At 37.1% G+C, this 18,773-nt stretch overlaps 1 protein-coding gene and 1 pseudogene across 7 annotated transcripts in view; one reads left to right on the top strand and one right to left on the bottom strand.

Annotated features, from left to right (window-relative positions):
- The window catches only part of ERO1A (endoplasmic reticulum oxidoreductase 1 alpha), a 53,138-nt gene that overhangs the window by 22,057 nt on the left and 12,308 nt on the right, over positions 1-18,773 (top strand). Inside the window, exons 5-9 of one of the 6 annotated variants that reach the window (XR_014814343.1) lie at positions 8,952-9,028; positions 9,120-9,193; positions 13,982-14,102; positions 15,698-17,421; positions 17,896-18,673. Coding sequence is in view for 2 of the 6 variants with exons in the window: in NM_001137627.1 (NP_001131099.1) it covers positions 8,952-9,028; positions 9,120-9,193; positions 13,982-14,102; positions 15,698-15,744; positions 18,662-18,673 (331 nt within the window). In the remaining 4 variants the exon portion in view is untranslated. 6 annotated transcript variants of the gene reach the window in all.
- Positions 3,183-3,962, bottom strand: LOC100517136 (NADH dehydrogenase [ubiquinone] 1 beta subcomplex subunit 3 pseudogene; annotated as a pseudogene). Its single transcript, XR_014818992.1, has 2 exons — positions 3,875-3,962; positions 3,183-3,594 (listed from the first exon to the last, which is right to left on the bottom strand). The product of XR_014818992.1 is annotated as an NADH dehydrogenase [ubiquinone] 1 beta subcomplex subunit 3 pseudogene (transcript).

The following is an 18,773-nucleotide window of genomic DNA, read 5'->3' as shown; positions in this document are numbered from 1 at the left end:
TAATTCAGATCTATCCTCCCTCCTTTTTTTTTCTTTCTTTGCCATTTATATATTGAAAGAAATGAATCATTATCCTATAGAATTCCCCACATTTGGTGGATTATATCCTGTCATGTCATTTAACACATCACTCTTAATTTTCCATAAAATGGTAATTAAGTATTAAGGCTTATCAGATTCATAGTCACCCTTTTAAAAATCATTTATTTTCTGCTTTATTGAAGTATAATTGACTAATAAAATTGTAAGATAGTTAAAATGTACATCGTGATGATTTAATACAAGCATACATTTTGAAAGAATTCCGCCCATCAAATTAACTCATCCATCCATTATCTCACATATTTATCTTTCTTTCTGTTTTTTTCTTTTCTTTGTTTTTTGTTTTTTGTTTTTTTTTTTTTTTGCTTTTTAGGTGTGCATCTGGGGCATATAGAAGTTACCAGGCAAGGGGTTGAATTGGAGCTGCAGCTGCAGGTCTACGCCACAGCAATGCCAGATCTGAGCCACAGCTCACAGCAGTGCTGGGTCCTTAACCCACTGAGCAAGGCCAGGGATCGAACTTGCATCCTCATGGATACTAGTTGGATTTGTTAGCACTGAGCCACAACAGGAACTCCAGACCTTATTCCTCTTATAGCTGAAAGTCTGTATCCTTTAATAACCTCTTCCTGCTTTCCCCATCCCCCCTTGGCCATGACTTTTCTACTCTCTGTTTTGATGAGTTTGACCTTTTTTTATTTTTATTTTTTCCTTTTTAAAAGAATTTCTCAATGAATTTTATTACATTTATAGTTGTACCATGATCATCACAACCCAATTTTATATCATTTCTATCTCAAACCCCCAGTGCATCCCCCCAACCCCCAACCTGTCTCATTTGGAAAACATATGTTTTTCAAAGTCTATGAGTCAGTATCTGTTCTGCAAAGAAGTTCATTGTATCCTTTTTTTTAGATTCCACATGTAAGTGATAGCATATAATGGTGTGTCATTGTCTGACTGATTTTCACTTAGCATGATAATTCCTAGGTCCATCCATGTTGCTGCAAATGCCGTTATTGCTTTCCTTTTAATAGCTGAGTAATATTCCACTGTGTATATGTACCACATCTTCTTTATCCACTCCTCTGTCAGTGGACATTTAGGTTGTTTCCATGTCTTGGCTATTATATATACTGCTGCAGTGAACACTGGAGTACATGTATCTTTTTGAGGGTTTGACTTTTTTAGATTCCACATATAGCATGCAGTATTTGTCTTTCTTTGTCTGGCTTATTTCACTTAGCACAATGGCCTCGAGGCCCATGCATGTTGTAGCAAATGGCAGGATTTCCTTCTTTCTCATGGTGAATAACATTCCACTATATATATATCTCATATCTTTTCCCATTCATCCAGTGACAGACATATCTTAACTATTGTGAATGCTGCAATGAATATAGGAGTGCAGATTCCTCTTTGATATCTTGTATTCATTTCCTTGGGATATATACCCAGAAGTAGGAATTGCTGGGTCATTTGATAATTCCATTTTTAATTTTTTGAGGAACCTTTATACTGTTTTCCATAGTGGCTGCACCAGTTTACATTCCCACTAACAGTGCACAGTAGTTCTCTTTTTTCATATCCTTGCCAACGTTTATTATCTCTTGTCTTTTTGATGATAGTTGTTCTAAGAGATGGGAGGTGATATCTTATGGTTTTGATATGCATTTTTCTAATGACTAGTGAAGTTGAGCACTTTTTCATGTACCTCATTTGTATGTGTTCTTTGTAGAAAGTCTGTTCAGTTCCTCTGCTCAGTTTTTAATTGTTTGATTTTTTTTGCCATTAAATCGTGTGAGTTCCTTACATATTATGGATATTAACCCCTTATCAGATAACTGATTTGCACATTTTTTCCCCTATTCTGTAGGCTGCCCTTTCATTTTGTCAGCGGTTTCCTTTGCTGTACAGAAGCCTTTTAGTCTGATGCAGTCTTATTTGTTTATTTTTGCTTTTGTTTTCAAAAATGTCTTTTCTAAGACCGACGCCAGGGAGCTTACCCACTATGTTTTTCTTCTAGGGATTTTATGGTTTCAGGTCTTAAGTTTAAGCCTTTAATCCATTTTGAGTTGATTTTTGCATATAGGGTAAGAAAGGGGTTAGTTTCATTCTTTTGTATGTGGCTGTCCCTGTAGTTAGATATTAAGGCTTCTGATTCATTTTTTGATATATATTCATTGGAGTTGCTATGAACTATGAATTTAAATTTAACTGTTATATCACATCAGAAGACACAATGTCTGGTTTCCTCTTTTTTTTTTTATGATGTTAAGATTGGTTATTGGTGTCATTATATGTCCATGATAAGGTTCTCTACTAGCTTTTTACCTGAAAGTTTTATCAGTTTTGATGATTATTACCTAGTTGCGTTACTTCATTAGGGGTTTGAAATTTTTGATATTCTAATTTTCTCATTCTTTCTATACTTACTATCTATTTTTATTGTATAAAGATCATATCAACTCTCTGGATGCCTTAAAATATAGTTTATATAAAATTACATAGAATAAATGCTTCATTCTTTTCCTTTGTTTGCTTTTAGAATAATTGTGAATTGATCCCCCAGCATCCTCCAAAGATGCCCAATAAGGTTTTTCTTTTTAAGCATTAACATAAACTTCTAAGTTTTGACTTTTTAATGTATTGGAATCTTTTCTAGTCATTGAGTCATTATTTATTTTAATGCTTGAATTGTTCCGTCTTTGGTCTCTAGAAGCTCCTTCAAGTTAGAATTGTTGTCTTTTGAGATTACCCCAGATTTTTTGCTTTCTATTATGAAAAGATGGTATAGGTTTATATTGTCCTTTTTTGGGGGGTCTTTTTGTCCCTTTTTTTAGGGCCACACCCACTGCATATGGAGGTTCCCAGGCTAGGGGTCTAATCGGAGCTGTTGCTGCCAGCCTACACCAGAGCCACAACAATGCCAGATCCGAGCCGTGTCTGCAACCTACACCACAGCTCACGGCAATACCAGATCCTTAACCCACTGAGCAAGGCCAGGGATTGAACTCTCAACCTCATGGTTCCTAGTCGGATTCGTTTCCACTGCACCACGATGGGAACTCTGGTATAGGTTTTTTTTTTTAACGTGTATTCTTATTTTATTAAATCTTACTAGTATTCTGTAAGAAACAAACACACAGGCGAGTAGGCTATAATGAAGAAATCTTTCCATAAGAGACTTAAGAAAACATTAAAAGATACTTCCAGATGTTATCTTCAGTGATGCTTCTTATCTTTGTTCTGGGACTCCAGGTAATTAATATTCAGCCCCTACAGCTACCACAAATGCAGCAAACCCCCATTTGAATCCTTTTAATAATGCACCAACAAAGGAAACATTGTTTGCAAAGCCACCAGAGAGTCTCCAAGCTTCATTGCGGCCCCATGGATCCCTTAGTCCTCATGCAGCCAGCTTCTCTTGGACAGTTTCTAATGGTGTCCCTTCTATCTTCCACTGTTTATAATCTGGAAGTTCCATTTTACTATGACCATGTTCATGTCCATGTCCATGGGCCATGTCTATAGGAAAACTGCTTTTTTCAGGTGATTCTTTTTTTTTTTTTTTTTTTTTGTCTTTTTGCCTTTTCTAGGGCCGCTCCCGCGGCATATGGAGGTTCCCAGGCTAGGGGTCAAATCGGAGCTGTAGCCGCCGGCCTACGCCAGAGCCACAGCAACGTGGGATCCGAGCCATGTCTGCGACCCACACCACAGCTCACGGCAATGCCGGATCCTTAACCCACGGAGCAAGGCCAGGGATCGAACCCGCAACCTCATGGTTCCTAGTCAGATTCGTTAACCACTGCGCCACGACGGGAACTCCCAGGTGATTCTTTTATTATGTAGTGCTACTGTGGTTAATACATACGGATCGCATAAACTTTATGACAGCAATCTGACCTCTCAGGACACTCAACATTTAACGCTCCAGCTGGAGGCCTGGTATAGGTTTATATTGTACTTTTCTTGTTTCAGTCTTGGAATTAACCACTTTTCTAAGGAACCCTAGCTCTTTTAGTGGGAATGATATTTAGTGATAATAACCTTGGCCATTGGGGTGCTAATTTTTATTTGATTATCATTGTTTCTAGGCCTTTTTGGTGAACATATTTGATTTGTGGTTACATGGTTTCAAAATACACCCAGAATCTTACAATCTTTTTTTTTTTTTTTTGTCTTTTTTGCTATTTCTTGGGCCTCTCCCATGGTACATGGAGGTTCCTAGGCCAGGGGTCCAATTGGAGCTGTAGCCACTGGCCTACGCCAGAGCCACAGCAACGTGGGATCCGAGCCGCATCTACAACCTACACCACAGCTCATGGCAATGCTAGATCCTTAACCCACTGAGCAAGGCCAGGAGCCAAACCCGCAACCTCATGTTCCTAGTTGGATTCGTTAACCACTGAGCCATGACGGGAACTCCTAAATCTTACAATCTTTATTGCTAACTGCCTATTTCAAGCCATTATCACTCTTGTCTAGATTATTGCAGTAAATAATGCCTACTTCTTAAATGGTCTGTGTACTTCTACCCTTGCCTTTCTGTAGTCTGTTCTAAAGATAGTGGACAGAGTGATTTTTTTAAACAAAAAAATCAGATTGTATTTCTTTTCTGTTTAAAGTGTCTTGTCTCCTTTGGAGTAAAATCCAAAGCCCTTATAGAGTAACAGGAACAAACAAAGTGACCCTATGACAAAGCTTGCTGGGACAGAACCAGTTTATGCCTGTTGTTCTGGCATCCTGCCTGATTTATTCTTTGTCTTGAGTTTTTAATTTTTTAAATAATATATCAACAGTTGCATTAAAATAAGTTACAATGGATTTGGTTAACCAAATACTTCATATTTCTAGACAACTTCTTCTCTTGTCTCCTTTCTTATATTTGAGATGTGTGTAACACTAAAGAGTTGTGTTATGCTTTAACACAAAGGTGACCAATTATAACTTGTCCTTCTTCTCCAGACCTTTTCTAGAGGTAAAGAAACTAAACCTTGCTTTCAAAGGCAATATAGTGGGTGACTGCTGATATAATGATTATAGTCAGTCACCATTGGCTGGGGACAGCTACGTCTTACAGTCTTGGCATCTGGGGGGAGATGCATTAGACACTGCTGCGCTGCTAATCTTGTGGAGTTAGCAGCTATTTGTACTGTGGCATGTATTATGCGTGTGATATATTTAAGCTTCCAGGCTGCCTTTTGACTGGTCAGTGAGTAACCTGGGAAATTATAGGTTAGGCTTATGAGAAATTCATATGGGAAACAGAGGATAAGAAATCCTGCATAGAGAGAGTAGTCTTTTATAGTGGCTTTATTCACTCCATAGTGTAAACCAACCACGTATTACCATTTAGTACTTTTTAAATTTTGCTGTGAGTCCTTTTGGCTGAAATAACTAAAAAAGAAAAAGGAAGTGCACGTTTAATGAAAAATGAAGTGCTGAATTTCTGTTTCTCACAACAGTTGATGATGATGTATAACTTGCACAAAGGTCATTGTTTACTATCCATAAGGGCCATAGAAATATCACTGATCATATGAAAAGTCAGAACACACAGACTGCCAACAGAGCCTGAGCATCTACTTTGTGAGTTAGTGGTTGTTTTAAGAAGACCGTGTCTAGGGAGTTCCCTGATGGTTAAGCAGGTTAAGGATCTGGCATTGTCACTGCTGTGGCACGGGTTTGATCCCTGGCCCTGGAACTTCTGCATGCCACAGGTGTGGCCAAAAAAAAAGAAGACTGTGTCTAAAACAACAACTTAACATGTGTAACTGCAGAGGGTGCATTTATATATCATTCTGGGATATGTAATTTTTCATTTAAACAAGTAACTGTTCTAAATTAAATTTTCCTGATATTTAATTATGAAAAATTTCATACATTCAGCAAAGTTGAAGGAGTTTTCCTGTGAACACTCTTGTACTCATCACCTAAATTCTACCATAACATTTTCATAAGTTTATTTTACTACATATCCATCCATCTATCCATCCTTCTAGCCAGCCATTAAATCATCTTATTTTTTGGATACATTTCAAAGTAATTTGTGAGCATCAGTACACATTGCTCTAAGTATGTCAGTAACTAGATATATACACATAATTAGAATTATATTAAGTATAGTCTGATACTTGCTTACATGTACTTTTAGTAAAATTAACATACAATGAAGTGCACATATCTTAAGTGTGCATTTGTTAAATACATACACCTATGTAACTTGGGCTTCTATTTCTATATAGAATATTGCTGTTACCCTAGAAAGTTGTTTTATACTCTGTCCCAGCCAATTCTACTGCTTCCTCAGAGGCAACCGCTGTTTTGTACTTTTTCCATCTTGGATCGAAACTGAATTTGCTCATTTTTGATTCTGCATTTTCTTATTCATACAGAAGGAGTGAAGCTATTAATGTGTTGGTTCCATTGCAGAGCTTTGTGCATGATTAAATTATATTTAAAATATAAATAGCTATTTCAAATAGAAAATCATTTAATTCCAGAAATTGTTTTATTTTTTTCATTCAGTCGATGGACTCAAAGTAAAACTTTTGGAAGTTCATTTTGTTGAAGGAAAACATTTGTCACTACTGTGAATATTAGTAAAATTACTAGGGACTAAGGGTAGTTATTCTGCTTATGTTTAATATTCAGATAATCATAATCATATAGTTTGAAATTTTTTGTTTTAAATATATATAGATTAAAATACCTGAGTATATGTTATCTTTTGAATAAATTTTGTCTACTTTTTTTTTTTTTGTCTTTTTGTCTTTTTGTCTTTTGTTGTTGTTGGTGTTGTTATTTCTTGGGCCGCTCCCACGGCACATGGAGGTTCCCAGGCCAGGGGTTGAATCGGAGCTGTAGCCACCGGCCTACACCAGAGCCACAGCAAGGCGGGATCCGAGCCACGTCTGCAACCTACACCACAGCTCACGGCAACGCCGGATCATTAACCCACTGAGCAAGGGCAGGGACCGAACCCGCAACCTCATGGTTCCTAGTCGGATTCGTTAACCACTGTGCCACGACGGGAACTCCTACTTTTTGATAAGTGTTTTTAACTTTTTGAAGTAATTTCTAACTTACAGAAAAGTGGCAAGATTAGAGAAATTTTGTACACTTTTTATAAACATTCTCTGATTTTTAATATTTTGACTCATTTGTTATAGCATGCTTTTTCTTTTTCTTTTTCTTTTTTTGTCTTTTTAGGGCCACACCCACGGCATATGGAGGTTCCCAGGCTAGGGGTCTAATTGGAGCTGTAGCTGCCAGCCTACACCACAGCCACAGCAACGCCAGATCTGAGCCGCATCTTCAACCTACACCACAGCTCATGGCAACGCCGGATCCTTAACCCACTGAGCAAGGCCAGGGATTGAACCCACAACCTCATGGTTCCTAGTCGGATTCGTTTCCACTGCACCGTGACGGGAACTCAATAGCATGCTTTTTCTGTATACATATTCTAACTGTTTTCTGAACCATTTGAGAACAGGTTGAATACATCATATCCCTTTACCCACTAATATTTAATTATGTATTAAAGAATTTTATTTTATTTATTTATTTATTTATTTTTTGTCTTTTTGCTATTTCTTTGGGCCGCTCCTGCGGCATATGGAGGTTCCCAGGCTAGGGGTCCAATCGGAGCTGTAGCTGCCAGCCTACGCCGGAGCCACAGCAACGCGGGATCCGAGCCGCGTCTGCAGCCTACACCACAGCTCACGGCAACGCCGGATTGTTAACCCACTGAGCAAGGGCAGGGATCGAACCCGCAACCCTCATGGTTCCTAGTCGGATTTGTTAACCACTGCTCCACGACGGGAACTCCAGAATTTTATTTTTGAAAGTAGTTCTTGAATTATGTTTAGGTCAACTAATATAGTGACACAGATGTAATTCAGCAAATAAGTATTTCAAAAATTTTATAAATTTAATTATTTTAATGTTCCCTTTTATCCTCCAGAGTGTCTAGTCTGGACAGTTATTTGCTTGCTTATCCTAATTTTAAGGACATGATAGAACCCGGTACTTGTTGAGTGATTGAATTTAGGGCCTTCTGCTTCCGATGTTGTCTTTCAGCTCTTTGTGGTAGTGACTGGTGTGTTGTGAAATCTCATGATCCACACTCACTTCCCTGGTGCCATGTACACGGCTAGCAGAATATCTGTATGTATATGCATGTACACTCACACACAAACATATATACTGACTTCAATATTGATAAGAAATGTGGTTGTTAAAGAATATATTTTAAGTACCTAAACATATTGGAGTACTTTTATAAAAAACTTGGTAGGCTCCAGGGCATTTTTATTTTTTAAAATTAAATGACGTTTAATTTTCTTGACTGCACCTGTAGCACATGAAAGTTCCTGGCCTAGAGATTGAACCTGAGCCACAGCAGTGACAATGCTGAATCCTTAACTGCTACGCCACCAGGGAACTCCTCCAGGGCATTTTTAGAATCATGGCTTTTAGAGTAGACATGGATCATAGACACACACAATCTAGTCCAACAACTTATTACGGAAGAGAAAACTGATGCTCACAATTAGGACATGAGAAAAGTGGGACATTGCCTCATTACTCCTTGCCAAGTGTTCCTCAACCTCAAAGATTTTCTTAGTGAACATTTTGATGATGAGCTGCTATTAGACTGTAGTCTTTATTTTGTGAATATAATTGTAAATTATGTTCTCCAGTATAACAAAGGACAAAGCCTTTTACTAATTTTATAGTTCAGTAGGAATGTGTGGCTTTTTTTTTTTTTTTTCTTCTTCAAGTTTTGAAGCCAAGGGGATGGTGCCAGGTATAAAAGAACCTCAAATTCCTTTGAAATTCTTTCTTAAAGTTTTAAAAATGCGAAAAGTTGAATTCTACTTATTTCCCTTTTGTTTTAGTATTCTGAAGAAGCCAATAATCTCATTGAAGAATGTGAGCAAGCTGAACGACTTGGAGCTGTGGATGAATCACTGAGGTTTTTTTTTTTTTCAGTAGTGCTTTATGTATCTTTAATGTGAAGTTAATTTAAGAAAAGGAATAACAGTATTTATTTTCTTTGTCTAAAGTGAGGAAACGCAGAAGGCTGTTCTTCAGTGGACCAAGCATGATGATTCCTCAGACAACTTCTGTGAAGCTGATGGTATAACATTTTTTTTTTGTCTTTTTAGGGTCACACCCGCGGCATATGGAGGGCCCCAGACTAGGGCTCTAATTGGAGCTGAGGCCACTGGCCTACACCACAGCCACAGCAACACCGGAACAGAGCTGCATCTGTGACCTATACCACAGCTCTGGGTAACGCCACATCCTTAACCCATTGGGTGGGGACAGGGATCGAACCCGCATCCTCATGGTTGCTAGTCAGGTTCGCTAACCACTGAGGCATAATAAGAACTCCAACCTTTTGTTTTTAATGCTATGCATATTATTTAAAATTGTGCCTTAGGGGAAAAAATTTTTTTATAATAATGAAAAAAAAAATCTCAGTTTCTAACAGTTTGGCAGTTCCTCAGAATCTAAACACAGAATGACCATATGACTTTACAGTTTAGCTCCTAAGCATACCTCAAAAGACTGAAGACAAGGAAACAGATACTTGTACACCCTTGTTCACAGCAGCATTATTTACAATAGCCAAAAGGTAGAAACAACCCCAGTATCCATCAACAGATGGAACACTTTGTATAAACATGGTGTGATGTATACATACAGTGGATAAAAAGAAATGAAGTTCTGATACATGCTATGGTATGGATAAACCTTGAAAACATTAAGCTAAATGAAATAAGATAGACACAAAAGGACAAATACTATATGACCCTACTTATATGAAATGTCTAGAAGAGGCAAGTTGATAGAGACAGAAAGTAGATTTGAGGTTGCCAGGAGTTAAGGGAGAAAATGAGAAAGCTCATTTTCTGGAAAAAATTAACCTCCTGAGTTTTACAGTTCTGTGTACCTTTGTAATATATACATGTATTTTGCATAATTAGCTAAAAGGTAGAGATTGCAAAAACCTGCTTTTGTTATTTTGGCCTTGAATTGTTAAAATAGTTTCCTTAATGATAGTGTGCATTGTTTTTGGAAAGGAAAATTATGAACCATAAGTTATGTCTGTAACATCTAAAACTAAGCCAGAGAGCTGACAGAACCCCTAGAACCCATTAGAACAATTTGATTTATGGATTTATTAATCTAGATTTATAGAGTCTCCTAGTCTTGCTTTTTTTAGTATCTCTTTTTTGGTAAGTTTTTTTTTGTTTTTTTTTTTTTTTTGTCTTTTTGCTATTTCTTGGGCTGCTCCCGTGGCATATGGAGGTTCCCAGGCTAGGGGTCGAATCGGAGCTGTAGCCACTGGCCTACGCCAGAGCCACAGCAACGCGGGATCCGAGCCGCGTCTGCAACCTACACCACAGCTCACGGCAATGCCAGATCGTCAACCCACTGAGCAAGGGCAGGGACCGAACCCGCAACCTCATGGTTCCTAGTTGGATTTGTTAACCACTGCGCCACAACGGGAACTCCTTTTTTGGTAAGTTTAATTGTTAGGCTTTTAATTAGCTAAACAAAATCAAACCAAATTGAGTTTTTGTATCCTTCTTTGGTTCTTTTGGAACAGATTAATTATCTTTTAAAAATCAATGAAAAGAATCATACAGATAATTTTATTTATAAGCAAAAGATGAATCCTGCAAACTGTCCTCCCCCCCAAAAAAAAGAGGAAGAAAAAGGGAAAGTACTTATTTTGAATTTGTGGTTTCATTTTGGAAAAAAAAGTTACACATGCTTTCCTTAGTAAAAACCACGATCATGTTTTGGCAGATAATTATCTATAATCCTTTATTTCTAATTCCCATATCTGAACACTTTGAAAAGAGAACATTTATTTTATTTTTTGCTTTTTAGGGCCACACCAGTGGCATATGCGGGTTCCCAGGCTAGGGGTCGAATCAGAGCTACAGCTGGCTGCCTATGCCACAGCCACAGCAACGCAAGATCCCAGCTGTGTCTGCGACCCACACCATAGCTCATGGCAACGCTGGATTCTTAACCCACTGACAAGGCCAGGGATTGAACCCTCAACCTCATGGTTCCTAGTTGGATTCGTTTCCGTTGCGCCACAACAGGAACTCCCTGAGAAGTGAACGTTTTACTTCTTCAGTTTAGGACAGATTCATTCATTGTGAGTATTCACGTGTTTTACTGCATAAATATTTATGTGCTTGATTAAAGATTGCTGCCCTAGTCCCTGCTGGAATAATATTCAACCTATGTTGCTTGTACTGTTTTACTTTTCTGAACTCTGAAAATTTCTGAATTTTAAAACACATTTGGCCCCAGGGGTGTTGGGTAAAGAGCTGTGGACTTAATACCTAGCTTCAGGTCAGAAAAGAAAGGGATAAAATGCTCTCCCATCCTTAACTTTGTCATCTCTTCTGCTGGGATTCTTTGGCTTAAGCATTGCTGTGTGAGATAAAATTCAGCTTATATAATGGTAATACTTCTGTTATCAAAGTATCTTTTTAAGGCTACATGCTTATGTTTGAAAAGCAAGGACTGAGACTCAGTAATTCACTTCTTATGTGGTAGAGTTAAGCTATCTTGGGTGAATAACTTGTCCATTTATATTTGTTTCTTCTGTTAAAGGAGGGTAAATATTTTTTAAAAAGGATAGTTTTATAAGGAATAAATAATAGATGTATATGGTAGGTAAAAGAAGATATTTTCCAAATCCTAATTAGAAATTTGAGCAAAATATGGTTGTAGTAACACTTTTTTAAAAATAAAGTTGGGGAAAGATAAAGTATTTGTCATAAGTAAAATTATGAGTCAACTAATGTTAATCTCTAACTAGGCAAGATACTAAATTTTTAGTCATTTCTTGGTGGTTGGTTTCCTGTCTTAAAGTAATAGATATTGGAGTTCCCGTCACGGTGCAGTGGTTAGCGAATCAGACTAGGAACCATGAGGTTGCGGGTTCGATCCCTGCCCTTGCTCAGTGTGTTGGGGATCTGGCATTGCCATGGGCTGTGGTGTAGGTTGCAGACGTGACTCGGATCCCAAGTTGCTGTGGCTGTGTTGTAGGCCAGTGGCTCCAGCTCTGATTGGATCCCTAGCCTGGGAACCTCCATATGCTGAGGGAGTGGCCCTAGAAAAGGCAAAAAGACAAAAAAAAAAAAAAAAAAAAAGTAATAGATATTGAGCATTATTTATATATTTTAAAAGTCAGAGTTACTTTTTATGAATTTATTATAATTTGCTGTACTGAGGTAATACCTATAGTGTTAATTGAGATGAACGGAGAGATCTGTTCTTGAACTAGATGATACCATGCAGATTTGCTTTTTAAGACTTTATTTTTACTTCTTCTAGTTATTTTAATTGCTTCTTCTGCATTGGACTCTCAGTTATTTCTAGGTGCTGTCACTGTGCTGTTTCTGGAAGCAAAATTTCCCCTAATTTATGACTCTAATGAACCGTGAATTGAGATAAAAATAACTAAGCCTAGTTTTATCTTTCTGAACAAGTAGGTACTCTACAGAGCTTGATGGATGCTCTTAGAAGCAACTTTCTGCTCAGATTTTGTCATCTACCTTAGTTGCTTTGAGGTCATTTTCACCCACTTCTCATTCTTTGTTGGTTCATACTGTTAAAGCTTTACAGATGAATAAAGTATTCCATGTTAGTAACTAGTTCCCCAAAGCTACTGGAGGACTAGGGGTCATATTTTTATTGGTTTCATTTTGAAGTTGTAATATGTTTTACAAATTTATAGATCATATGAGAAACCAATATCCCACCAATTTGGGTATGTTTTTCGTATATATCTGTAATTAATTTTTCTATAATGCTTATCTTTTAATTGTATTAAATAGCCTTTGTACTTAGTAGTTTTGTTGATTATAAAATGATCTACTAAGATATATCATAATACCAATACTACTAGTTAATATTTATTATACTCACATTGTTCTATGCACACAGTAACACTATGAGTATTATCCCCATTTTATAAATGAGGGCACCAAGGCATAAAAAATTCATATAACTTGCCCAGTGTTCTGAAGTGAATAAGCAGTAGAGCCCGGATTCTAACCCAGGTACTCTGACTCCAGAGCCCATGCTCTGCTCTCCCAAGACATTTAGGTTGCTTCTGGTTTTCCCTTTTTATAAATAATGCTGATACAAATATCCTGCTTACAACTTTTTGCATATTTTGGGACATCTCTGTAGTAGATCCAGATGGAGGAAGAAGGAGGTAAGAAGGAGGTATTTGGTAACAAACTGAATGGTTCTAATATATCTTCACTGACCTTAGTTACTGATGAACTGCTTGTGGTTAATGTGATGGGAAATATATGGTATATTCTTTCTGAGATAGCCTTATATGAATTGAATTACCACTTTCCTTCACTTCTAAAAATTCACATACTCCTTTTTTTTTTTGTCTTTTTGCCATTTCTCGGGCCGCTCTCTTGGCATATGGAGGTTCCCAGGCTAGGGGTCGAATCGGAGCTGTAGCCACCGGCTTACACCAGAGCCACAGCAACGCGGGATCCGAGCCCAACCTACACCACAGCTCACGGCAACGCCGGATTGTTAACCCACTGAGCAAGGGCAGGGACCGAACCCGCAACCTCATGGTTCCTAGTCGGATTCGTTAACCACTGCGCCATGACGGGAACTCCCCCCGCCCCCTTTTTTTTTAACTGTTTCTAAAGGCAGGGTGCTTTTTGCTACCCAGTGTATAATTTAATGTGGCTGTGTTTATTCTTACTTTGTATCTTTTTCCTGAAAAGTTATTTTTAAATCTCAGATGCATTGTTACATTTGTGGTGCCTTAGAATCAACAGAATATAGTCTGTCATGCTAGCTTTTTAAGGTGACTGAGGAAAAGAAAGATTGAATAAAACATTTTGTTTTACAGACATACAGTCTCCTGATGCGGAATATGTAGATTTGCTCCTTAATCCTGAGCGCTACACGGGTTACAAGGGACCAGATGCTTGGAAAATATGGAATGTCATCTATGAAGAAAACTGTTTTAAGTATGTGTCATTTTCATTTAGAAATTCCCAAAAGACATGCTCATTTCTCTTTATGAACAGTTAAGCAAAATCATGATGATTTAAAGGTACAAATCAAATTTACTTTGTTAAAGGATGTATTTGGACATAGAAATGTACTTATTCATTAATCCAGTCCCCCTGGGGGGAAACATGTGGACACAAGTTTCAACAAATACTTCTTTCTTCTTTAAAAGACTTAAAAGCACTCGAATTTAATGAAAATATTGTAGGCCTTTCACAAATGTTCCTTAAATGGATTATAGAACCTCATTTTATAGATGAGAACCTAGAACCAGAGAGGTTTACTTCATTTCCCAGATCTTGTAGTTAGTGGGAGGGAATAGATTAGGATATATAACTCCTAATTCTCTTTTTTGGTGTTCTGTACTCCTCTTTGTGTGGCTATAGTAATTTTACTGGCTTTTGAGTCCAAATTAAATTAATTTCAGAGAATAATTATAATCGGTAACACTTGAGCAGTCACTATGTGCCAAGAATTGTGCTAAGCATGTTACTTACATTTTTCTCCTTTAGTCCTGGCAGTAACCCTGTATTGTAGTCATCACTGTTTATACATGGAGAAACTGAGACTTGGAGAAGTTAAGTCATTTGTCTAGTGTCTAAGATCTAGTAAGTGGAAGAGCCCACTTTGTACTCATACCCAGTACAATGGAAGCTGTCAGTTTCATCAATGGGAGACCAAGACATGCTTCACGTTTTTCTACTTATAAGCCTCCAGGCTGCAAACGATGTACTTACTGGTTTTTGGAAGGAATGTGTGTGTCTGTGCACACAAGTGTTGTGCTATCTCAGAGATGGGGATAATGCTGGGAAAATCTTTGGAGTTCCCAAATATGGTGAAAATACATTTTACTCTTTATGTCAAATACAAGCATAAGAGCTTAGCAATTATGCTTATACCAGTAAAATGTCAAACAAATTTTTTTTTTTTTGCTATGCCTGTAGCATGCAGAAGTTCCTGGGCCAGGGACTAAACCTGTTGCCACAGTAGCGACTCAAGCTGCTGCAGTGACAATGCAGGATCTTTAACCTGCTATGTTACAAAAGAACTCAAGACTATTTCTTTTTTTGACCTGCAGAATTTATCCAGTTTGGGAAGTGGAGAGTTTTCATTATTTACTCTTTTCTGCCATGTGTTTCATTTAAATTCTCTTGACTATTATTAGGAATGTTTGGTTATTAGGAATGTTTGGTTTAGGAAAGTAAGACTTTATTGACTTACTTTAAAGGTTTTTTTCCTTTAATTAAAAAAAAATGTGAACTAAAATAGAATTCACAAAGGCAATTGTTAGATTTTGTGTTAGTTTTATAGTTGTTTCCTAGCTAGTTATATCATGATCTCCATAATATATAAACAATGTATGAGGCACTGAATTGAGTATGTTAAAATATAGCTTGCATGTTCTGTTCTCCAAATGTCTCAAGTTGTGCAAATTTGTAAAATTTATGTAAAGTACATTGAAACAATCCCTACACTTTACTGATGATACTAAATAATTATAACATGATAGATAACATATTTATATTTTACACTTTAATTCTTTTGTTTCTAGGCCACAGACAATTAAAAGACCTTTAAATCCTTTGGCTTCTGGTCAAGGTGAGTTATTTATTTGCACTGTTATTTATCAACCAGTGAACTTTGGTTATAAGGAAGTAGAAGGCAAGATAAGGGTTGGCAAGAGCATCTGAGATCACATATTCCTTTTTTTCACAGAAGTTATGCCTCATTCTTACAGAGAAATTGGTGTCAAAAGTATTTATGCTACAGTAAGAAGTATTTTTGTAATGAAGTTCATGGTATTAGACTATCATAGGATGAAAATTAAGTTATATATTTATCCTTTTATAAATTTTTACAGACTGTGTGTTTAGTTTTTCTACTATTTTTACTCATCTTTTACTTAAATGAATATTCAAAAACTTCTGCTTCATATCTTTCCTAAAATTTGAAATTATTGTATCTGTTGGGAGTCTGATTGCAAATTCACGGGACTTCATATCTCATTAGCATTTTCCATTTTCTGCTTACACTCAGGATCTGTTTAAATGCAGTCTTTTCCCCAAATGCTGTCTTTTCCCCAAAATTTCCCCAGTCCCCCTAACTGGCAGTAATCTCTCCTCATAAAGCGATCTCTTGTTTTGTTCCTCTTACAGCCCTTTGTTCTCTCTAGCATTACTCTATTATTATGTATATACCTATTGATCTACCCTAGTACTTTGGACATATAGGCAGCATTTTATTGGTTTCATCTTATAATATGGAGCCTGGAACATGATAGATGGAATAATTTGTTAGATAAATGACCAGTGAAACTCATCCTCCTTATTTAATGGTCTTGTCTACAGTAGTGAAAATACATGATTATCCACCATTGACTTACATGTGCTAGGCATGGTATAGGTACAGAGGGGACGTAAAATTGAAACTCAGATACCCTGCCCAGTTCGTAACAGGCAGAACAGTTTGTTGAATAAATCATTTCAGGTGTATGATTTCAGGCTTTTTCCTTAGGAAATGTATATCCCTGTTCTCTGAATGTGTGCTCACAGATGAACTCTTTGGTAAACTTTTGGCAAGTGTGGAAGGTTTTCATTTTTAAAATTTATTTGAAAAGCTGCTGATCTCATATAGTCAATAAACATAAATTTCCTCCTGGAAAGCAATGAGATTGCATCAGTCCCTAAATGTTGACTGACTAGTCATTCTTAGATTAGTAATGAAAGAGCATCTTTAAAGAAAGTTTTTGGATTTATATGGAGTCACATGTGGAAACTACTGCTTTAACATCAGATGAAATGCAAATTCCTAGGCAAGAGGTGATCTTCACTATGAACTCATATTACAATCTATATTAATTAACCAGCTTCACTTATTTTAAGGATAAATGGGAACAGTTTCAATCTTTATCATTAGGGAACTGGTTAATGAGTTATGGTACATTCATTTAATAGAATACAGCCATTCTAAATGTTGCTGAAATTTTGTATCCTTTTATATCAGTAGTGGTCAATAGCACATTTAGGAGAAGAAGCAAGTTTCAGATAGTATGTATTATATATTTTTGTAAAAACATAATTAACATAATATCTAAATATCATATATACATGAAAAAAAGACACTTACCATAATGTAAATGGTATTTATCTTTGGGAAGGAGCTCCCAATGTGATGCAGTGGGTTAATGATCCAGCTTATCTTTGTGGAGGGCAGGGGTTTGATCCCCAGCCCAGTACAGTAGGTTAAGGATTCATTATAGCTGCAGCTATGGCATAGGTCTTACACAGATGCTGCTCAGTTTCAACCCCTGGCCTGGGAACTTCCATATGCCATGAGTGCAGCCGAAAAAGGAAAAAAGTAAAAAATAAAATAGGAGTTCTCGTCGTGGCTCAGTGGTTAACGAATCTGACTAGGAACCATGAGGTTGTGGGTTCAATCCCTGGTGTTGCTCAGTGGGTTGAGGATCCGGCATTGCCGTGAGATGTGGTGTAGGTCGCAGATGCGGCTCGGATCCTGTGTTGCTGTGGCTGTGGTGTAGGCTGGCAGCTACAGCTCCGATTAGACCCCTAGCCCGGGAACTTCCATATGCCTCTGGAGCGGCCCTAGAAAAGGCAAAAAGACAAAAAAATTAAAAAATATATATAAAATAATATTTTGGGGCAGGGGGTTATGGATAATATACTTTTTTTCTTTTGGCCACACCTATGGCATTCGGAAGTTTCTGGGCCAGGGATGGAATCTGAGCTGTAGCTGTGACCTACACTACAGCTGCAGCAACACTGGATCCCCAACCCACTGTGCCAGGTTATGGATTGAACCATGCCACCAGGTCCCTAACCCACTGTGCTACAGTGGGAACTCCCAAATGATAGTTTTTATTTTGTCTTTGTCCTCTTTTTTTAAAACATATATTTGCAGTGAGCATATGTTACTTTAATAGTTAATGATGACATTAAATAAAAGTGGCAAAATGAAGACAGTTTTTTCAGTCGTTAATGAGCGGCTTCATACAAATTGCTGAATTGTGCATAATTTGAATCTTACAAATAATCTTTTAAAATATTCCTGAATAAGGTGAAATTTTTAAATGTCAGTCTGGGGGTTTCAAAGCAATAACACAAATCTTTGGCAGAAACTGTTACAGCTTTAGGCTAAATAAATAAGGAAACAGGCTCTGACAGCCAAATAACTATGAGTCCTTAAGATATTCAGGAGTACTCAGATGATAGATTAGATTTTTCTTTCTTGTCAGATCATATTAAATCTTATACAAGCTGAAGCTGCTCTTTATCCAGGCTCTTGGAGATGATGCCATTTTGTCAAATCAAGCGTAATTCCTTTACCACCAGAGAGAGTTGCACTCATGAGCATCTCACTCTCAAGGGTTTATTTATGTGGATAAATTGATGGACTAAAAATAACCTCTATTAAAAGTCTTATTTTTATGGAAGTGTAGCATTTTAAAAGGGGCATTGGAAAGAGTTTGTAATAATAAACATTTTGTTTTATTTTTCAGGGAAAAGTGAAGGTAAGTATAATTTCTTCATCATACATTACATATAGGAATTTGCTTCTAAATCCGGATGTTGAGCAAACTTGTGTTTTCTTTTCACACATGAGACTAAGAA

The sequence above is a fragment of the Sus scrofa genome, chromosome 1 (assembly GCF_054392235.1).
Source record: "Sus scrofa isolate SSC_HxYL_T2T_F1_AM1 chromosome 1, Sscrofa_HxYL_maternal_Yorkshire_Landrace_v2.0, whole genome shotgun sequence".
Classification (NCBI taxonomy): Eukaryota; Metazoa; Chordata; class Mammalia; order Artiodactyla; family Suidae; genus Sus; species Sus scrofa.
This window is presented reverse-complemented; position numbering and strand designations above follow the sequence as displayed.